Below are 22,037 nucleotides of genomic sequence, written 5' to 3'. Positions count from 1 at the left end.
AATAATAATCAATAACTTGTACTTTGTACAAAAATCTCATTATGTTGCTCAGCAGGTAGTTTTGCCAAACCCCATATTCTTTCTGCAAAGAGATGGCATATGTGATGCAATTCACCTTAAAAACACTCTAATGTTGAGAGCTGAGCATTCTATTACACTATTAACTTGTAGGCATGCCAGCACATGAAAATTTACATGAAACATCATAGCATCGTAGGAATAGAATCATAATAATAAAGAAAAGAAGATAACACCACTTTTCAGTAAATAATAACAACTTCACGTCTAATGTAAATTCCCCTTGGGACTGCAAATCAGTAGGGTAAGCTTTTTATTCCATGGGTATTCCTACAGTACTGTTATAAACAGGCAAGAAGAAAATGCAGTGGGACGTGTATGGGAGATAGATTAGGTGAAGAAAGGTAATTTTGAAGAGTGAGGCAGTCCCAGGGGGAAGCATCGACACTGGCTGTGCAATGTTCAGTCTCCCAGAATGAGCAGTTCAGTGCCACACGAGTTCAGACTGATGGAGGAGTTACCCAGAGCCTCTGGTACTGCAGCACCAGGGCTGCTTTGCTGGGAGATGAGTGCTGACGACTGAGCCACAGGTAGTTGTCATTATTCAAATGTGTCTTGGTCAAAGAAGCAATGGCAAAACAAACCTTAGCAAGGGTCTTGAAAGAAAAGGTGGGTTTCAGACTACTGGTAAGGATATGAGATCTGTGCTGAGGCCATGGTTTGATTTTGTAAAATAACTTGCAAGTATTATGAGTACACCATTGCTTTGAAGCCATCTACCTTTGAAGTTTTGACATGGCTGCTTAAATATATAATCTAAAGTGTCCGTCATCAAATATTTATTCGTATATACACATACATTGATACATTTTATGGCTATGCTAGAACAGCAAACTATGAAGAGCAGTCATATTTAGTTTTGTACAATTAATTTCACAGAAGAGACAGAGATTAAAACCCCTTTTAATTCAGATACATTTAAAACCAACACACAGAAATAGATAGAGGCTATCCTGAGAAAACATATTAACCACGTTATCTTCCAAAAGTAAATCAAAGCTAATGTTTGGAAGGTAGTAAAATATTCTTTTTGTATTTTTTTTTCTGAAAGTCAAAATGGTTTGTTGTTTTTTTTTTGAAGTGATGACAAACTTAAAACTGTTAATTCCAACTAGATCAATGAATGTTGCTTTGCTAGAAAATAAACTATTGCCTTTCAGTAAACAGGGTTTCACATGATCTTTTAAAGATTTTTTTTTTTCTTGCTAAACTGAAGGTGCAATCCTGAGAAGTGCAGAGAAGTTCCCAAAGTCAATAGGATTTATACCACACCAGAGAAGAATGAGCCCTTTTTATGTCTCTGGGTTTTCAGTCACGGCACTGCTGTGTGTGATGTAACTGATATCACCAGAGAACGTTGATATTGGCCTCAACAGAAGCAGATGGAAGGCTCTAGGTAAGAGCAACAAACACTGAATCCCACCACCAGAGTTAACAAAGAAACAACTTTTCCCACTTCTAGTGTGAAATAGACCTCTCAACCCTACGTAGAAAAGTTGGGAGAGGAAATTGCTGCAGAAGAAATGGTAGTAAAAATGCTACACTGCCAATTCAAAGCTAACTGTTTCTTGGGGAGATAGGGAATCATGGCCATTAAGCTGCAAAATGCTTACAGGTTTCCTTATTAGGAATCTTGCAGTAGGATGGTTTTCTTCAGATAGGGAATTAATGAAAGAATCCAATAAATGGAACCACTAAGAGGGCATTTGTTATTTTATTTGCTATTGTGCCATTCATTAACTTGCAGATCTCAAGACTGGGACTGCAGTGCACCAGGAGTATGAAACAGCTTGTTCAAAGAGGCAAGTGACCAGCCAGAACTTGTATTATTAAAGGGAGATCATATTGCATCACGGTTTTTGTTTAGGAAATAAAAAAGATAGAAAAGTCCTATTTGTTTTGTAGGTTCTGTTTGTTTGATGGGGATGGTGGTTTCATCCTGAATTTAAATCCAGAAGTTTGGGTAATTATCTGGGGAAAAAAACCCCACAAACCCAGATAATTTCTGCTAGATACCCTATTAGATGTGTAGGTCATTTAGGTTACTAATTCCAAAGTCAGAGTTGACCACCCATTCCAGAGAAAACAACAAACATAGCAGCACCCAACTTTTGTACCTTGCAGTTTATCTTTTCCATGGTGAAGGTGACCACAGCCTATCTGATCACATCCCTGAGGTAGCAGCCTTGTATTTAGGCTCCCTGCACTCACTCTCTTCTCCCCATTAAATGAGGCCATCTGTTCCACACAAATCTGTAGAAACCTTTGATTCAAAACCTTTTTCAGTCAATTGACCTCTTTTTATGGATACAACTGACTTTGGATCATGCCCTGAGGGACCAACCTACCTCTCAACCTGAAATGCTTCAACAGAAACATTAAAACCAGCAAAAGTTTTAGCAATCCATTTGAATGCAAGACAGCTCGTATCCTAGTAAGTGCTGGTTCTCTAGCAACAAATTAACCATGACAGTAGTGGGGTGCAGGAAAGGAGAGTCTGTTTGCAGAGCTGGCGCCTACCTACAGAATATATGGACACTGGGCTTCGTCCCACTGCCATGGAAGTCAGTAACAAACTCTCACGAATTTAGATCACAGCAAGACTATTGCCTATTGACACAGAAACCTCTAATTCCTCACAGTCACATCACTGTCCCAGGAATTAATCAAGATATTTGTTAAAATCATTCAGCAGGCTTTGGAAATACCGGGTGTTTTAGAGCAGAACTTTCCCAAGAGAAAAATGGAACTTCCCAAGTTGACATTTAGTGACTAAATTATCTACAGATTTGGAACACTGGCTGCATTTTGTCTTTTTCAGCTAATCCTATTGTACACAAAGAGACTGTGATGGTAAGTTACACAGCTCAGAGCACCCAGCATCTTAAAGAAAAAAAAATAATCCTATTATGCATTTCCATTTTGCCTCTTAATTTTCAGTTAAAGCTCAGTCTGAATGAGAGAAAACAAAACTTGGTTTCTAAGCCAATATTAACTGGAGAGTTCTACTTTTTACTGTTTATTTAGGTTCCTCTCAAGAAAGTCAGTATGTAGCTGTAAGAGCAATCAGTCATTCAAAATTCTGTCTGCTGGACATTCTAATATAAATTATGACAACTGTATCTGTTTTTCTGTCCTAGGCTGGATCCTGAAAGATCAGAAAATAGATTTTTTTTTTCTTCCTATCACTCAGAGCATTATGTGGTGATGATACTATGAAAATAGTCCCTAGACTGTTTCAGTGGGCACTTTTTCATCATCCACAACCAGAAATGAGTATTTGGGTTCCAAAGCAGATTTCTCCCAAACCTGATTTTCCAGATTCTAGACTCAAGATTACTTTCTCCAGAGTCCATTGACGTCCCATAGTTCAGAATGCAGAGATCTGGATTTCTCTTTGATTTGTGGGTTTTCAGTCTCAGGGTTTTGGATTACCTACCACACAATATACATGCTGCTGCTGAACAGCTCTTCACTGAATTGTCAGAAATGAAGAGGTGTTAGTGTAATAAGGCAAAATACATTATCTCATGCTGTCTTACAAATATTTTATAGGGATTTTGATTTTTGATTGTGCCTAACTCTACTCTTGTATAAATTCAAATCAGCCTTTTTATATGAATTAAGTTGCACAAACACATAACTATTTACAGATTCAGGAGTTTCTGAGATAGCACTGTGTGCAGACCTAGTTAAAGTCCTCAGTTAGATACAGGTAAAAATTTTGGACAGGAAAAAGTAAAACAGATGTGAAAACTTTAAATTGCTTTGAGACAGATCGTTTTAATTCTGGTTTTTTTTTCCCCCCATATCTTCACTGTCAGAACTTGCATTTTTTATTCCAGTTTAATTATTCAGGTATGAAAATATCAGATAATATGCTAAACCTTTCTGGAAGAGATAGGTACTTGGGAAATCTCTTGCAGGAAAGGAAAGTAAGATATACTTATGTAGGATATTTAAAGAAACATACACACAAATAGATTTCACTGAACTGGTGTTACATTATTTCACATATAAAATATGGAAATACAGCTTGAACCCATTTTTTAACCTTGGGTTTTTCATCAACCATTTTTGTTGTTTTTCCCTTCTAAAATTCAGCGTATCTTTTTATACTATAGGTTGGCATATCCTTACTCATATTCCCTTGAAAATTTCCCTCATTTTCACCACGTAAGTGGTGGGAATAAATGGCTATTTAAAAGAAAATAATTTTTATACTCTGTAAACATCTTTGGTGATTTCAGCAGAGGAACTCAAGACACTTTATAGCGTGAACTATATCTTCCTAGTTCTGCTGGCTCATGGACACCTTGCTTCCCCTTTGGGACCACTAATTTCTACAGTAATTAGCTGAATGGAAGAGAATCGGGTTGGGTGAGGTGGCAGCAGAAGGGTGAGCAGGCAGCTTTCTCTGAGTCAGTTTGAAAATGTTTTTTCTACCAGTGGAGGAGAAGAGAGGCTGTCCCTTTCCAGCTAAAAAGCCAAGGAAGCTTGGGAAGAACTATACACACACAGAGTGCATGCCACTAAAAATTTTAAAAGCCAATGGAACAAATAAACCCCATTAGTGTTGTTGGTAACAGGTAATTGATTCTGTAGGTTTGAAAAATCTGATATTAGGATATACATTCTATTTACAATTCTTTATGTACATATTGACAAATATTTTATAACCACAACATGTTCAACATACCCTAGTCCATAATCTGAGGAATTATATACAGCACTCATGGATGAGCAGTGTGCACTACTAAATACAGGATATGATGGTAGAAGAGTTGTGTGAGCTGGAAGTACTTGGCACTGTCTTATGCAACTCTTTTGGGTTTTTGTTAGAGCTCCTTGGCACAGTATGGACAGTTCTTCCCTTTTTACCTCATTGTAGGCTTTAGGGATTTTTTTTTTCCCCTTTTCAGTGCTGATTCATTTGTGTCCCCAGGAGATTTCAAGATCATTGTCCTAGTAAGAGTTAGCCAAGCCCAACACATCTTTCCCTCACTCTGAAAAAATAATTATAGTACTATTATAAAAAAGAAACTATCTTTGCCATTTATTCAGGAAAGATGCATCACAATTGGTGAACAAGGGTATTCTGGAAGAAAACTGTTTAATGAAATACAAAGTTCTTCAACCATGTGCAAATGCCACAAGTGTCTCTATTTTCAGTACTTTTCCTGGAAGATGCAATGGAAGACAGACTTTCTGTTATGATTTTAGCTAAAGAAAGTTGGACTGGAGTAGAGGCAAGTCCTGTCTTCCGCTCTCCGAAGGAATATTCCAAGACAGAGTGAGCCCATGACAGGGTAGTTACAGATACCCTGTGTTCATAAGAGAAATTCTGAGCTGCCAGAATGTGTCCCATAGAACCATTCCATCAGCTGAGGTAAAACAGTTCAATAAATGCTGCAGTTTGCAACAGGGCCAGATGAAAATGAGGAACTGCTCTTCAATACAAGGTCAAGTATGTTCTGTGCTGCTTTACCTTGGTGGCTGATGTGGTCTCATGGGGTCATTCTGACATGGAAATTGCTGTGGGTGATGCAGTCTCACTAGGCACCTCCACAGTCCCAGCTATTCCTCATGGTAAATCTCAGCTGGCTCTGGATAAAGGGGGTCTCTTTGTTACTTACGACCCATCTTTGGATCCCGTAGGAATCTGCATCGAAAAAGAAATTAATGAAGCCCTGTGTTAGGCTCATCATATAAAAAATGGCAAATGGATAGTCAGTCTTAAATGATGTAAAAATCAAAGTACTGCAGTCTATGAGTTCTGTGTCAGAATAATCCAGGTAATACCTAATTCAATATTGGACACGGCAGGTTTGGCCAGAATAACTAATTTATTTGAATTTATTGTTGAGTGCACTATTTGCTGTTAAAGGATTGCTTTATGCTGGCTGGTGTCCTGAAGCATGGCACGTGTCTAAGCTTTTATTGGACACACTGGATTTAAGTTCATGGTAAACAAAAAGGGTAAATTTTGTTTGAGAAAAATTTAAATGACATAGCTCAATGCTCTTCCTTTCACCTCATGGCATCCCATTGTTTCTCAGTAAATTCCAATGTGCAAACACCTCATGAGTAAATTCTACTAAACCTTCTGCTGTGACTTGTTCAGTTTTAACACCATGAATGTTATGAACAAGACCCTCTCTTTTCACAGGTTCAGAATAAGGACTGGATACAATTAAGGCATGAGATTCAACTGACCAAGCACAGATGCCTGAATGGATGAGCTATCGCTGAATGCAGAGAAACAGGTAATAATTATTTCTTTATGACATCCACATTTTAACCCCTTCTTTTTTGTTGCTTGCATATCGCACACACTTTATTTTGTGAACTTTCAATGAGTACTTTTAGTCATAAAGCACTCTGTAATGTGGGCCACATTCTCAATAACAGCCTGCTAAATTTGCTTATCAAATTTAAACTCCAGCTGCAGACTACAATGTGCAGGATATTTAGAGTTCATTTTCTCCAAAGAAAGAACTTTGTGTTACAAAGAAAGTTACTCTAATTTCACATATACATTTGTGGCCTGTACAGAATAAAGATCACATTTGAAAAATAACACTTCTTCAGGTTTGTTTTTTTTTTTTAAATTAAAAAACTATGAAAAATCTCCAAACTAAAACAAGAATAGACTTGGAATCATCACAAGAGCAAATAAAATATTCCCAAAATCGAGAAAATGTAAATTTGATCAAGATAACTATTTAGAAAAGTGACATACTGCACCATAACAACAACTGAAAAAAACCCCCACAAAATCCTGGATTTACAATGTTATTAACAAATGCCTTCACTCAAAGAATCCCTTGTTCTTTTCTTTCTGGTTACCCAAACTCTTATTTATATAAAAAATATATCTGATTAGTAAATGTTTTAATTTTGTTATATTTTTTTCTATTGAAAAAATATTTTCAGTAGTGTGATAAATTTAGAAATTAATTTTCATGAAATATATCCAGGTTGTGTACATGGAACAATGTCAATTCTGCACCCTCACTACCAGGAATGAAAAAACTGACAAAAGACAATCTAAAAGTGCACATACAGGGTCAGTTATGGATGATTTTGAAATCCCACTAACAAATAACAGACTCATACCTCCTCAGTAATGTATTTAATTGTGAGAAAGGCTCCTTCCACAGATATCCTGTTGTTGGCCATGGAAGCAACAATAGGCAAAATGGATAATAAAATAATGAAGCAAAATCAACTTTTAAATTATTCTGTGGTGTGTTAGTATCTTTAGAAAGGCTTCAGGTAAGTATGGTTTTCTTTCTGTAAGAGCACCTCTACTAAAAAACTATTCAGATGTGGAATTCGGGCTGAATTTTTCAAGTGACAGTCACAGAAAAGAACAAACACTTTTTTTCCCCACTGAAGGGCTGTGATCCTGCAAAACTCCTGTGCTTATGAGTTCAGTGGGACTCCTCATGCTGACAAAATTACCTTTGGAGCTACAGTAGGACTGGAGCTGCCCTTCTTTAAACAAGCTCATCAAATTGGCGTTGTAGAACACCACTGACTCCTGATCTTCAGAAAACCTGCTCCTCAGTTAAAACTGCCCTTTTTTATTTTTAATTAAATGAAAGAAAGAAAAATTTACTTCGTGCACTGCTGTTATCTCACCTAAATTAATGCAAATATTCCAACATAAAATGACAACAGTGAATCAGGCCTCGTGTGTCTTACTCTGTGATCTGGTTGGAAGCATCATATTTTCTGAGTTGCTTTCTGATTTTCATTCTTTGTCATTGATCAACAATGGCAGCCTTTTCCAAGACTTAGGAAATGCACTGTGATTTACCAGCTGTAAATTAAGCAGTAAATACCATTATGATTACACAAAGTAGTTAGTCCATTTTGATATACACACGGATTATACTAATTACCCAAATGCACGTTTTAACAGAAGAGTTGTAATGCTTGAGTATATTGGAATGCCACGGAACTCAGAACTACCCTCCACACGACACAGAAATGAACAGAAGCATCTGCACAGGGTTACGTGTGACATGCATTGTAGATGTGCCTGGGGTTCCCATAGCACGCAGCCATGCGCTCCTGCCCCTGCTCCCAGGAGTGCATATCCCATGCAAACGTTTGGAAATGTAGCCCAGCACGTCTGTGTCAGTTGTCTGAATGAAACATGGAAGCTGGAAGTCTTTGAGAGGTACAAATACTATGTTAGGCCTTTGCTGACGTTTTCTTGCATGTAAATATGGCTGTTGAAGGGTTCTAAAGGTAGTATCTCGGATGTCCTTTAGAGATCTGTACTAAATGAAGATCTGGCCTGGAATGACCAGAGCTCCATTACAGCAGTCTGCTCTTTACTTCTAAAAGCAGTTAGAAGTAGACTCAAGGCAACATGTTACCACACTGCTGTCCTGCATCTCCTTTTCTGCCTTTGTGCAAGGTCACTGAATCCTGCAGCCTGTAACTTCCAGCAGCAGTGGGGCTGTACCGCTGCCCTTGGCCGGAGGAGGATATGGCCGGCCTGCTCCCACGGGAATAATCCCACCACCCCACTCATGGCTGGCCCTCTGAGGTCTGCTGCTGCTGCTGCTGGAGGTGATCCCCTATCCAACAGCACAGACCTGCATTCTTGAAACAGAAAGCTTTTCTGAAATCTTTGTATCCACAGCAGAGCTGACAACCGTGTTCTACATGTGGTCGTGGAAATGCTACAACCAGTTTTCCAGTAGTAGAAGCGAATGCTGAGTATTACATAAAAAAAAAAAAAAAATTCTAGGATGGTGAGGAATCCCAAGGATAAACAAGTTTTCCAACCTAATCTAAACTTTAAAGCATAAAAAGTGTTGAGTGCTAAAGTAATTGAAAATCAAGAACCTTCCTTAAGATTTCAAACAGATGACTCTCACTATGCTTCCAATTATTCACACAATGAAAACTCGCTACGTAAAATCATCAGTCGTTTCTGCAAACAATACTAATGTTTTGAGGCACCAGCTTACCAGCATTCAAACTATTATAAAGTAATATAATAATAGGACCCATACATTCGGATTTATTTAAGAGATAAAATAAATATTTATGTTAAACTTCTTTTTGATTGCACATTTGGTGTTGGAAGTTACATGGTCACAGAACATGAAAGAAGTCAAATACTTTTTGATCTACCAGCAAATTCTAAATACATCGATGAAGAAGCCACACCAGGCCAAATAGATTACTACTTTCAAGTAAGTCCATGAAAGTTTCCCAAATACTGTTATACAAAGTTACACATCCATGCTGAGTTATTCGTCATGTGTAGCAAGAGTCTTGCAGTAGGCCGGGATTTTATTGGCTGAGAACTGGTGGAGGAGCTGTTGTGCAGTGTGATTAAAAATTCCAGTTTGGAAGCATTAACATGGAAGTACTTGTATAGTCTGAACTGGAGACTGCAGTTCTTGAAGTTGGGAAGAGCAGGAGGGAAGAATGAGAATATTTTTCCATTTTAGAAATGCTGAGGCACAAAACACAGTTGCTTCTATTACTTTCATACATGAAAGCCTTTCTCCTGTATGTGCATCATGTGTAACCGCAAAGTCTGTAAACTGCTGACTATTCGTCTCTGGTGTCCAATGAGTGCAACTCCAATTCTTCTAATGTCACTGCAAGATAAAAAGTTTCATCTTGGATGCAAATATAATAAAACCTCTTGTGCACAAAAGAATAGAAATATATGATGACTTCTTCTCCAGGACAGTTTACCTTCCTGACCAGGGCATATAAGAAAGCTGCACATGTTCAAGTTTTCTGCATCTGTCAATTTCAGTTTTTTAAAGACAGCCATTTAAGAAAAAGAATATAATAAAAAAAATGCAGTTAGAGCACTCGGGCTTTTGTGATACTACTGGTCAATTAATTTTTCCAAATCTCAAGGACTAATCAGAGAGGTGAGTTTTAATAGCCCATGTTTAGTAATGTTATAGTAGCAACTGTTTCCCACTCACACTTGTAAAGAACTGGGGCTTATACACTCAGTATTGCAGTTCTGAGGCAGAAAGAACAGAGGTTGGGATGCCTTAGGTTTTAACTTTCATATTTTCAAAGCCTGTATTGCTTAGTGTAACTCTGAACTGTCTTGTAGCCTGTTAACTGATGTTCTCTCATGCTAGGTAGACATAACAAAGCCTCTCCAAGGACACCCAGATTGTCCTAGGCCCAAAATGTGTAAACGAACATCTTTAGAAGGGGAGTAAGATTGGAGAAATTACATCATTAACTGAAGCTTTAACTGGAGAATTAACCCTGATATGCAAATGAACCAAACTTATAAAAGTGTGAAGAACTCGTGACTCTGGGTCCATCTTGGATGTAGCTTTTGGCCTGCCCAGGGTGTGCCTTTGAAGGCCCTTCAAATAAATACCTACCTTTACTCCCTTTTTTTTGTCTAGTCTCTCTTTTTAGGTGGCCGCTTGAGGCATCAGTCGTGCTTCTGATGATTTGGGGAATGGTAGTGAGAGATTGTCTAAAGATCAAATTAGCAGTGAATCTTCCAGCCTGACCCACATTTCCCTCCCAGTTTCCCTTCATCTCATCTAGACCTGCACCCCAGGGTGGGTAGCTCTTGTCACCCACAGAGCTTGACTCTTTGGCAGGAATGAAGTCAACAGCCCCCAGAGTTCAGCACAATCCACCAATTTAGTTGTTCTATAAACATCCCCAGCTGCAAGATCTGAGAAAGATCACAGAGGTGACATGGGCAGGGAAACTTCAGATAGGCCCTGTCAATTGTGCAAATCCCACACTGGGACATGCAGAGATATTGCCTGTTTATCCTCAAAAACTGTATGATGATACAACCACTAAAGGAGCTCATGGGATGAGGCATGGCCTTTATGAGTTCCAGATCTGCAGTTCCATATATCTGCCTCTGTATCGTCCAGCTGAGGAACCACTGGAGAGCTTGCAGCTATGTACTTACGCTTAACATTCACGTGGGGGATGATACACAACACTTGAGGGCAGCCAAAATATTTAGCATCCGAGAAGCTAAAAGGAGTCAGCTAAAAGAATAAAGCTTTACAGTGGAGAGTGGTCTTAGCAAGACCAATGCTTAGCACTTAAGGAAAGTAAGCATTATCAAGGAAAGCCTGATAAAGCACAGAAAGAAGCCAGCAGGTCTTGGGTAACACAGGTTATTTGAAGAGAGAGGGAAACTTTCAAAAATTTGAAATGGTATCTAAAGAAAGTAGAAAGGATGATAACCTTAGATTAGCTCTAAAAGCAGAGTAAGGCAGGCTAAAAAAGAACTTGATGAACAAAGAACTTGAGAAAAAAACCCCCAAACAAATAAAATAATACAAAAAGTAAAACTCATGATAAATCCTTTTGAAAACTCGCTAGGTACAAGAAACCTGCCAGAAAAATTGTAGTCTAATGATGATTTGGGTATAAAAGAGCACTGAAAGAGTGGCCATTGCTGGAAGACTTAACCATTTCTTTGAGCTGACATTCACTGTGGAAGAAACTGAAATTACTCCCATGCCAGATCCTTTCTGGGGGACTTGTCTGAAATGACTGCAGGAGAGGTGATAGGACAAACTGAAAAATAAGCAACAACCCACGTCCAGAACAAGACTATATTTAGGCAAGAGTTCCAAAAGTACATAAAGATAAAATAATGGAAATACTATCAGGGTTGTGAGAGAAGGAGTTATCAGCTGTGCTCCACATGCTTAAAAATTTCTTGGTGCCTGAAGTATGGTGCCAGACAAAATGTTTCCAGGGGAGATCTGGGGAACCACAGACCTGTGAGTCTGTGATCATTACAGGGCATAAGAGAAACTACAGGAAGTACAAAATTACGGGATGCTTGGATAAATGAGCTACTTGAGTCACCATGGCTTTTGCAAATAAAACTTCTATTTTATGAAACTACTTGTTTCCAACGAAGATGATCCATTTGATACACCTCACTTGGATTTCCAAAAGCTTTAGGGAAGATTCCTCACAAAAGCTTTATAATGAAAATGAGGAGTAACTTCTGTGTAATATAGGGTGGAACATAATATTTAGCATAATGTGGTCTTTGCATGACTAAATAACTGGTTTAAAGACAGGAGGTTAGCAGTAACTTGTCAGGTTTTACAATGTAGTTATTGGTATAAATCTGCAGGGACCTCTGCTGGGATCATGTTGAACATTATTGTTCAGGAAATCAGTAAATGGTCTGGGGAAACAGCTGAGCAAGAGGTGAAGAACTCAGCTGGTGAGGCTGAATTGTTCAGAGTGGGAAGGGCCAGCTGTGCAGAGCTTTGGAATGATCTTACAAAACTAAGTGACTCTCCCATAATGCAGTAGATGGAATTCAATGTAGGTGAATGTGAAGGGATACGTGTGGGAGAAAATCAGTCCTAATTTCACATGTACAATTCCTGATCTTAACTGACAGCTACCAGTATTAATACAGGCAGTCCCAGCATCAAATAAAAGATTGGGAATTCATGGAAAGGGAACAGAGAGCAAAAGAGATCCCATCATCATGCTACAATATGAATCCATAGTTTGCCCAAACACTATTATATTGAGTGCAGGGTTTACATTAAAAAAACCCAATAGGGTGGTGTCAGAGATGTTTGGAACAACTTCCTTTTCAGGGCTGATAAGGACTTGATGATATTCACAGCAAAGTAAAAAAATATTTTTGCCACTGATTTCAGTGGTCTAGATCAAAACTGATTCCCCAGGAAACACACTCATCCCTGGCCTGTGGCTGTGTTTGGTGTGATCACAGAGTGGAACTATCAGTTCTGAGTAAATCTATTATACATTTCACTTGTGTTGTTTTGGTAAATAACTGTATTTGTCTTTTGTTAGCTGAGCTAGGAAAGGAAATGAAAGCACGGTTCCATACTCCACAGTATTTGTGTGTCTGCAGCATCCAAACAAATTCAGGTTAATTAGTCACTGTAGGGATAATAGATGATGTACTTACTCAATATTCATTCTTGAAACCATATCCAAAGTTGTGAAACCTGCAGCCATGAAGTTATTTTTATACTGACCCATTTTTATGGAATCCAGCCAGTCGCTGACTGAAACAAACAAAGGATATTCTGGAACTTCACCAGGTGAATCTGGCATTCTGTAAACAAAAAAAAATGCAAAGGTTACCAAGCAATACAAAATATGACACCCAATTTACTCTGGTAGACACTGTTTTTACTAAAAGGCAGAAGGAATGGGAGAGGAGTCTGAGCTGTAAAGGTCAGATCTTAACTGAGGATCTCTTTAACCCATTGTCTAAAGCTTATAAATCACATCAGTCTGCCAAGTTGCACGACTTAAAACAATACATTTTATTACAGAACTGCAGCTCAGTAACACACTGAGGAAAAGGCCTCTCCCACTGCTCTTATTTTTGTTCCACAGAATGCTTCCTTGCAGATCGACACATTCAGGATTATAGTAATTGGTTAATGCAGCAGTCAATGTAGAGGACAAAGAAAATTTAGCATAAGTTGCCATTAAAAAAATTAAACCACCATGAGATGATTTTTACATTTATCTACAACTCCCCCCCACCGCCGATGGCGCCTTATCGTGATACCATTATGCTACAGGAACACTTTGATTACAGTACTCAAAAGCTAAAACTCACCCTAAAAGAAGCAAAAAGAATAAAATATTATATCTTTGCTTTTACACAGAATTACAGAGTAGCAAATAAAACTGGAGCTAATTTAGTCTCATTTCTTTTTAAGTTCTTTGCCCTAATATTATCACAACTGAGACAAAGATGGGAAAAAAAAGATTCCAATTTTGGTGCATTGATTTCCAGTCTTCTGTTGTGTGCCACACTTGGGAGGGCTCGCAACTGCCACTGGCTTTATGCATTTTGTGTAGAGAGACTGTATGAACAAAATGCAGAAAATGCACACTGCTGTTTGTAAAAGCTTTATGATAGTCTTTAGGAGAAAGACACAGTTTATTGAAAATGAAAATTTAGACAGCAAAAGCCAGCCAACATTATGGAACATGACTTAATGTGTAATGTAGGAAGCAACACATCCCAGTGTCTTAACGTACCAAGTTTTACCCACACATATTCAAATACATGAAGTACAGTGATTTTCATTCATATTATCAAAATGATAGAGGGAGACACTAAAGGACAGGAGAACACTGTTAAGTACAAACTGTAACTAAAGACCTACCATGGTCCCTTCCCATCTGAATTACTCTATAATTCTATAGAATAACTGCTGACCACCTAAGTTACCCAACAACTGCATCAAGCATTCTCAAATGAATGGGAAACACTTTCCCAAGCAGGTGAAGTCAACAATAGTTCAATAAAGCAGAAATCTTTTAGATCTTAAACTATGATTTAAAATAAAAAGAGATAAAAATACACTACTCTGATGCTAAATAAAGTGATCCAGGTACAAATAGCAAGTCATATATATATTTATATGCATATACACATAGAGGCTGCTAACTCTAGGGGATGGATATTTAATCCCACAAGTCCCCCTAGTCTGTGTTGATGAAATGGCTGTAGGCCTAACTCCAGGTTTTCCTACCAACTTCTCCATTCAGGCTTTCCCACAACAAGGCACCAGCCCGAATTTTGCCTTGTTGCTCAGCCCTTCTTAAAAGCATTTAAAGGTTCTCAGTAAGCCCCACTCAGGGCTTGAGAACTCCTTATAAACCTAGGGAGTCTCCATGAAAACACTTTTATCTTAAGGTGACTCTTAGTGGTGAATGAAGAGAGTGAGGCCACCTGGACCTTCATGGATTTAGGCCGATATGCAGGGACAGCTTGGATCAATAAGCCTACAAATACTGACAAATTCTTCCACCACAGCCTTGCTTATCCTGTGGCTGCATTCATTTCTGTAATATTAATGAAAAAAACCCCTGGGCAACAGTATCAAGAATTTGTTGTGGAATGGTAACAGCATAATCTCTTATTTGTCACTGCTGCCCTTCTGCTGCAGATAAATAAAGATTTAGCAAGCTAAGACACAGTTCACAAATTGCTTGAGCACTGTCAGATAGAGAGACAGGCTGTTGAACAGAGAAAAAAAATTACAAAGAGAAAACAGGCACATAGGAAAAACATACCAAAAAAAAGAACAAAGAGATTCACAAAGATTAAGGATAGATCGTGCACAAACAGAACTTAGCCAAAATTATAATAAAAAAGCCTAATATAATCTGCATTTATAGAAATGAAAAAAACCTCCTTCTACAATAGTGTATTAACAATAAAGCAAACCTTAAAAAGGACTTAAAATGATTTGAACCTGCATGACTTTAGGAACTCAGAACTTTGTGGTCCTCCCACCCCTACGTAATGCCCTAAACCACATAATGATAGCCACTATGTGTTATGAAAAACCAAAATGTACCAAATAGAGTCTTACACAAGTACGTCCTCCACTAGGGTATGAAGGGTGCTGGGATTGCGGATCAGCTTGTCCAGGAAGCTGACAATGTCACTGAATTTGGGACGGTGGTTCCTCTCCTTCTGCCAGCAGTGAAGCATTAGTTGGTGAAGAGAAGCTGGGCAGCCCATGGGAGCTGGAAGCCTGTAGCCCTCTTCAATGGACAGTATAACCTACAGAAATACAATGTGTATGATTACCAGGCATTAAATGCTGAAAGGACAGGCCGACACTGACAATTGGAAACCAGGGAGGATAAATTATTAATGGCACAGCCACCCTCACTTGATGCATTGCTGGGGCTTCACTCAGGGAATCAGGACTGGCAGGGGTGTGACCAGAGGAGACATGAAATATTTTGTAGGCATATGAAACACAGTAGGAACTTTTTTAGGCTCTCTGGTCATCCTCTTCAAACAGCTGAAAATGAAGAAAGGAAATAAAGAACTCACCAAAATCACCATCATTTTCATCTACTTCAGGAGCCACAAACTCACCTGGTGTGGCCACTGCATCTCACCATGCTGTAATATTTGCATTCTGACACAGCGTTTGTATGTGGCAATGCCCCTATACACTTAAGCACTAAAAATACACATTGTGGCCCCTGACAAATTTACTTGGTGTTCACATGTTTCTGCTGATCCTTAGAGTATGATCAAATCAGGCAATGTCCCTCACACCAAGTTACAGCACAGTTATTTCGGAGATTCCCTCAGAAACCTGGATGTCCGAGATGTTTATGACTAAACAAAAGTTAATAAAATTATGGTATTACCCTAAAGTGAGTGAGACCTTCAGATCTAGAAAATGTGTTTGGTAAGGATTTGGAAAGAAAAGAGGTCTGATGCCAAAGGTAAATTGCAAGTATGAAAAATTACAGTTGATCAGAGTTGAAGGAAAGCTGATTTTTAGTAATACAAGTAGCAAAAAATACTGTTTGAAAATGGGATGGCATATCAGCATGGCTGGATAGGAGTTAGCAGAAGTAGGTAAGGTCCATGGAAAGCTTACGTGGATCCATCCCATGAAAGATTTAAAAAACATGAGGAGAGGTCAGTAGGTTCTGCAATGAGTGGTGGTAGCAGTGGGGATGATGTTACAAATTACACAGTCAGGATTTTTTTGGTATAAAAAAGAATGCAAAGCTAGACAGTGGCTAATCAAAAACAAAGCTAGGAAAAACACCAACCCTACCACACATGCATCACCCTCCCACATAAAAATCCAGCTGGTGCTAAATGTTGTCTAATGTACAAATGATTGTACACAGTATTTATAACCACACAGCGCACTTAAGAGGAACATACCGACTGCATTGATCCCCACTGTGCTGCAAGGAGACATCCATCATTTTCACACAGATGTATGTACATGCTGCAGACATATTAATGCAGCTGGAAGGGGTTACATTAAACTGTTTACAGCAAATCAATGTTTTACAGCACCAGCTCTGGCTTCAATTTATTCAATCTTATTATCCTGGAATATATCCCCGTTCTCTATTTGAATTCTGAATTAATGTTGGCTCTGCTCAGCAATGCCTAACACGCTGCAAGCATTATGCAAATAAAATAAGAGTAATGAAGCTATGCTAGGACCTGAGCTCCCCTTGATGGCATGGCAGGAAATGGAACCAGGTTTCTGTACCTGCTCACAGCTGATTGTCTGTATTTTATAAACACAGGTGACTTGGTACTGTAATGTACATGCTGCTCTTAGAGGAAAAGATGCCATCCCATTGCCAGAGAAGTATGTCCTTCAGAACCTTGCCTCCCACTGATGAAAATGTCCCCCTGGACTCAAGAGGGGCGAAACTCAACCCCATGTGCACGGAATTTTATTCACATTTGTTTTTACATTTATTATTAATGTATCTCAAGCAGTTTGTCCAAAGTGGCTTCATAAAACACTCCTGACAGTGAGGGGCAGAGCTTAGCTGGTAGTGGCCACTGAAGAGGCCATCCTTAGCAGCCCAGAAATGCAGATACCATCATCTTTACATTTAACTGTGCCTGTTGCAGATGATGAATTTATGAAATGTATTTTGCTTTTAAGGCAACAGGAAAACTGCTCTACTTTTATGAGACATACAGCATTTGCTCAACACAACAATAGAGGGCTGATGAGATTTTGCTGAAGTAATTTATTCAGGAAAAACCCAAAAGCGACCATAATTTTCCAGACATATTTTCTCTGCCACACTTTATTTTAACATATCTTTGAAAATGAATTCACAGTGCATTTTGTTTCCTCTCTTGTTCAAAAGGAACATTTCAGTATGAAGAGAAATGCCAGCTGGTACTGGGATAATTATAATTTCTCATTAATACCAGCACATTTTAAAAATAAATTGGAAATATTGCCTCATTAGTATCCCTTGTGAGGCAAGTATTATTTTTAGAGTCTAAGAAGCAAGAGTAAAGATGTGATAAGTGTCGAATACTGCAATGGGAATCAAGTCTCAAAGGAAGAATTAGAGCTTTTTAGTTCCTTATTTATTTATATATTTATTTTAGCTCTTGCTCTGCCACGTGCATAGCACCCATCTCTCTCTGTTCAGAGAAATCAGATATCCATGTACCTAAAAGGGAAGAAGTATTAAGTTTTTCTTAGCAATATAAAATTGTATATTATAAAACATGTAAAGATTTTACATGTTAACTCCTTTCAAATGCCTTTTTCCCGTGTTGGTTTAACGTTGTCAAAGCACCACATGAATCATGAAATCTGCATCTACAAGAAGGATACAGCAACAGCTTGTTTGATGTTAGACATAGCTGTGAAGTTTGACCACAGAGTTAGTATTATATATTGGTTATGATACCAAAATTGTCTGAACAGTATTTTATGGACTTCTACAGGAAATTTATACAAGTTTAATTTCAAATTAATTGGCAACTGGCAAAAATTCCATCTGAAAATGAAGCTGTCATCTTCCTGATAGTTTCATTATTAATAGTAACATAGATTCTTGCTTTCAAAAGTTAACTGACAGCTTTTTTAATGAGACTGAGACAGAAGAGAGTCCAGAGGGACATTGTCCCGGTGTCCTCCTGACATCTGAAAAATCTACCAGGAGGGAGAGGCAGCTGCTCCTGCCTCATGGTACAGAGCCAATCCCAGGTGCCTGCCAAGTCTTTTGATATCTGTGGGTTGAGAGAACTGTATTAGGATAAGTTTATTTTTTCAGTATTACAAGAAACTTTCAGGAGTGTAAGGAGTTTTATTCTGTTTGCTACAGTAGTTTTCTTGCATACCAATCACAAATCCATTAGATATTCTTTTCATTTTTTTTTTCTTCTTTTTGAACACTGTAGCTCTGCACCATGCACTAATTTATACGGTGGCCTCTAACAGGTGTCCCAGTAGACTTCACTCACAGCTGTTCTACAAACCAAATGCATGGAATATAAATCTTCCTTCCCTCACATGAGCATTAGCAAGCCAGGCTCTTAGCACAATCTGTTCATCAGTACACTAGTTTCCTTGGAAAGTTCAATATCTTGGCTAATGTTTATTAATTAAGCAATAAGACACGACAGACTGTGCAGCAGCCCTAATTAATGGACACCTCTGGTGCCTGCCACACATCTAAGAAGTGCATTAATCAGCATCAACACAGTTTGGAAGTGACTTACCACGGTAATAAAATGGTTATTTACTTAAACAAGAGCATTTCTCAAACTTAGAAACATTTTTAAGCCTCTGCATTATGCCATGTACAGTATTAATTTTATGAGAAGCATTTTTCAACTGAGTTTCCTTAAGTTCAGCTTCCAAATCCTTGCTGAGGAATATAAATAGAGGATACTGGATTTGCAGAGGCGTTGAGTCATTCTGGATACCTGTGAGCAGCTGTAGTCTCTGAACACCAGACTGGGTTTATTTAGGTAGCAGGTACCAGTTTAGAACTTCTCACATCAGCTGTGTTCATCACTTACTTAGCCATGGTCTAAAAAAGTGAGTTCACTTCCCTAAGTTTATAATTAGAAAAGTAGTTGTTAAGATGGAATGGGAAAAAAACAAACCCCAAAACCAGACCTGGCTCTGCAGAGTTTATACTTGGAAAACTTTTGGTGATCTACCAAAATCCACCCAATTCAAGAAATATTTAAATTGCTATCTAGAGAAGAGCTTTATTATGATCAAAACTCAATAAGTGTTTTAATGGTAATGTCAGCAGACATTTTGATGTAGCAGAACATCTGACTATACCCATGCAAGACCTTATCAACTGTTGTTTGCATCCTGTGTCTTTTATGAATCTGTTTAGTGCACATCCCTGTTATTTTTCCTTCCATCTGTGCAGTACCACTGACCTTTGAAAGTCCTATTATTTCTGCAAAATAAGCTCCTGTGAATTCAGGGTAATTTATTGTACTAAAAACCCCCTCCCAATAGCCAGTAAAATAAGCTTTACATTATGTCTAATAACTTGGAATTTTCCAATGACACTCGAAGTCACTGAATGTATGTAGAAAGTCACAGGTGCTCACTGCTCTCATTCTGGCACTGAAGGCCTGTGGGTAGGAGAAAAAGAGTCCTTTGTGCTGGGAACTGCTGAACTGCTGGGAAAGCCCCCAGCAACTGGCATCATTAGGGCCTGCAGCATTATTTTGTATTAACAGATACTTTTATTTTGGATGTAGGAGTAATTACACGTTGCTATCTTCATGCTGTAGCTGATTATTTAATATATTCTAAATTGAGAGGTTTGTGATAGTCTGCTTTTTTGTTTCTGATGGGTTTGGTTGTTTTTTTCCTTTTCTTCCTGAAACAGTAAAATTATTTTTTCAAATTAAAATCTCTCTCAGATCCTTATCCCCAAATGACCGATCAGCCTTAACACGCAACCAGACTTGAAGAGCTGAATAACTTAGCAACAATGTAAAAACAGCCATCTGGGAAAGTCTTGTCAATTCTTCAGAACCAATGCAGAAATATTCTAAGCACATATATAAGAGAGGTTAAGGTGGCTTGGCTGATATTCCACATTTTGACATAGAGATTGATGGCTCGTGTGAAGACCAAGTGTACCAGTTTGAGCTGTCACAGGGACCCATCAAACAAGAGAATTTGTGAAATTTAAATTGTGGTAGAGAAAAAACCCCCATGATTTCCCCTTTTCCATGCTTCTTTTTCTAGAATAAACCTTCAATTATACTAGAAGCAAATGTGGGATTTTTTTTAATTGTGAAGGCTTATTTGGCCACCGCTTTTGGATTTAAAAAAAAGTCAGAAGAAAGCATAACTTTTTTATGAGGAAGAGCTATTGTCCTGCACTGTGGTTAAGCCTATACACTGTTTGCAAGGTAAGAAGAATGCACTGAATTCTTAGAAAGGAGAATTGACAAATACATTTCTCATGGCAGCTTCATTCTTTCAGAATTTAACCATGGGTGCCCACTGAAGGGCAGTGTCAGACTGTACTGGAGATAAGGGGCCAACTCCATCAGAATAGTTCCAGCATTCCCTCGAGTTTTGGTTTACAACTTCACTGAGAACTTCATGCACTTGCCTATGATTCTTTGGAATAGTCTTTACTCCATGGGAGGAAGCAGGTCAAGGTTTGAGCTAGAGAGGGCCAGGTCTTCAGGTTGCATAAATAGCCTGCCCCACTGAAGTTGACAGAATAATGATGATTTAAATGAGCTGAGATTCCAGCCTAGAAAGGGAATTGGAGAGCAAAGCAGGGCAGGGAGTGGCAATAACTTTCCAAGGACACTTCAATGAGTTGCAGATTAGTCCTGGGCAGTACTCACATCCTGGTTGGACATCTCCCAGTATGGCCTCTCTCCATAGGACATCACCTCCCACATGACAATTCCGTAGCTCCAAGCGTCGCTGGCTGAGGAGAACTTCCGGTAAGCGATGGCTTCAGGAGCAGTCCACCTGATGGGGATCTTCCCACCCTGGAAAATTGGTTGAAAATTGGTCAATATGATTAGGATACAGAGTAATGCATGTTTAAAAGAAAAAAAAAATCCTGGATTCTGAGATTCTACATTCTGACTTCCATCAATTTGCCTTGTCAATTTGCTGCAAGTGGAAAGGAAGAAAGATGCCTTTTTATGGAATTCGAAAAAAATTTGATTTCATATGTAGTCTAATTCACCAATACCTGCACTCTGTGAAAACAGCCCAGTTCAAAGAGCAGAAAGCATTTGAGATGATTAATGTTTGTTCAGTCATATAAATAATCAGAACATGCCTTTTGATTGAAAATATCCCAAGCCTTAAATTCCTAGTTTGTTGACATTTAAGCTTTTTCCCTAAATGAAACAGAAACATCTATTGCAAAATGGAACACTGAAAGCTCTTAATAAAATTATGTAATCAGAAAAGAAGCTATGGGTGTTCTGCACACTTTCAAAGCATTACATTCGATGGTATCTTTTAATTTTTGTTGTGCCCTTTAAATATCCAGGCAGAAAACAAGCCCAGTGTGTTCCTAAATGGGCATTTCCTTAGGATATTCAACAGTGTCATTCTGCAGCCTACAACTTAAAACCCAAGCTGTCCCACCAAAAAGAG

General features: G+C 38.5%; 1 protein-coding gene across 1 annotated transcript in view; it reads right to left on the bottom strand.

Moving 5' to 3' along the window:
- Positions 1 to 9,598: 9,598 nt before the first annotated feature.
- The window catches only part of EPHA6 (EPH receptor A6), a gene marked incomplete at its 3' end in the record, with an annotated part of 381,057 nt that continues 368,618 nt past the window's right edge, over positions 9,599 to 22,037 (bottom strand). Inside the window, exons 16-19 of the mRNA XM_082277981.1 lie at positions 21,266 to 21,415; positions 15,480 to 15,673; positions 13,043 to 13,192; positions 9,599 to 9,713 (exon numbers count right to left, since the gene is read on the bottom strand). Coding sequence (XP_082134107.1) covers positions 9,599 to 9,713; positions 13,043 to 13,192; positions 15,480 to 15,673; positions 21,266 to 21,415 — 609 coding nt within the window. The remainder of the gene's footprint in view (positions 9,714 to 13,042; positions 13,193 to 15,479; positions 15,674 to 21,265; positions 21,416 to 22,037) is intronic.

The sequence above is a fragment of the Coloeus monedula genome, assembly GCF_965178545.1.
Source record: "Coloeus monedula genome assembly, chromosome: 3".
Taxonomy (NCBI): Eukaryota; Metazoa; Chordata; class Aves; order Passeriformes; family Corvidae; genus Coloeus; species Coloeus monedula.
Note: the sequence above shows the minus strand (reverse complement) of the source record. Positions and strands in the feature narration are given on the sequence as shown.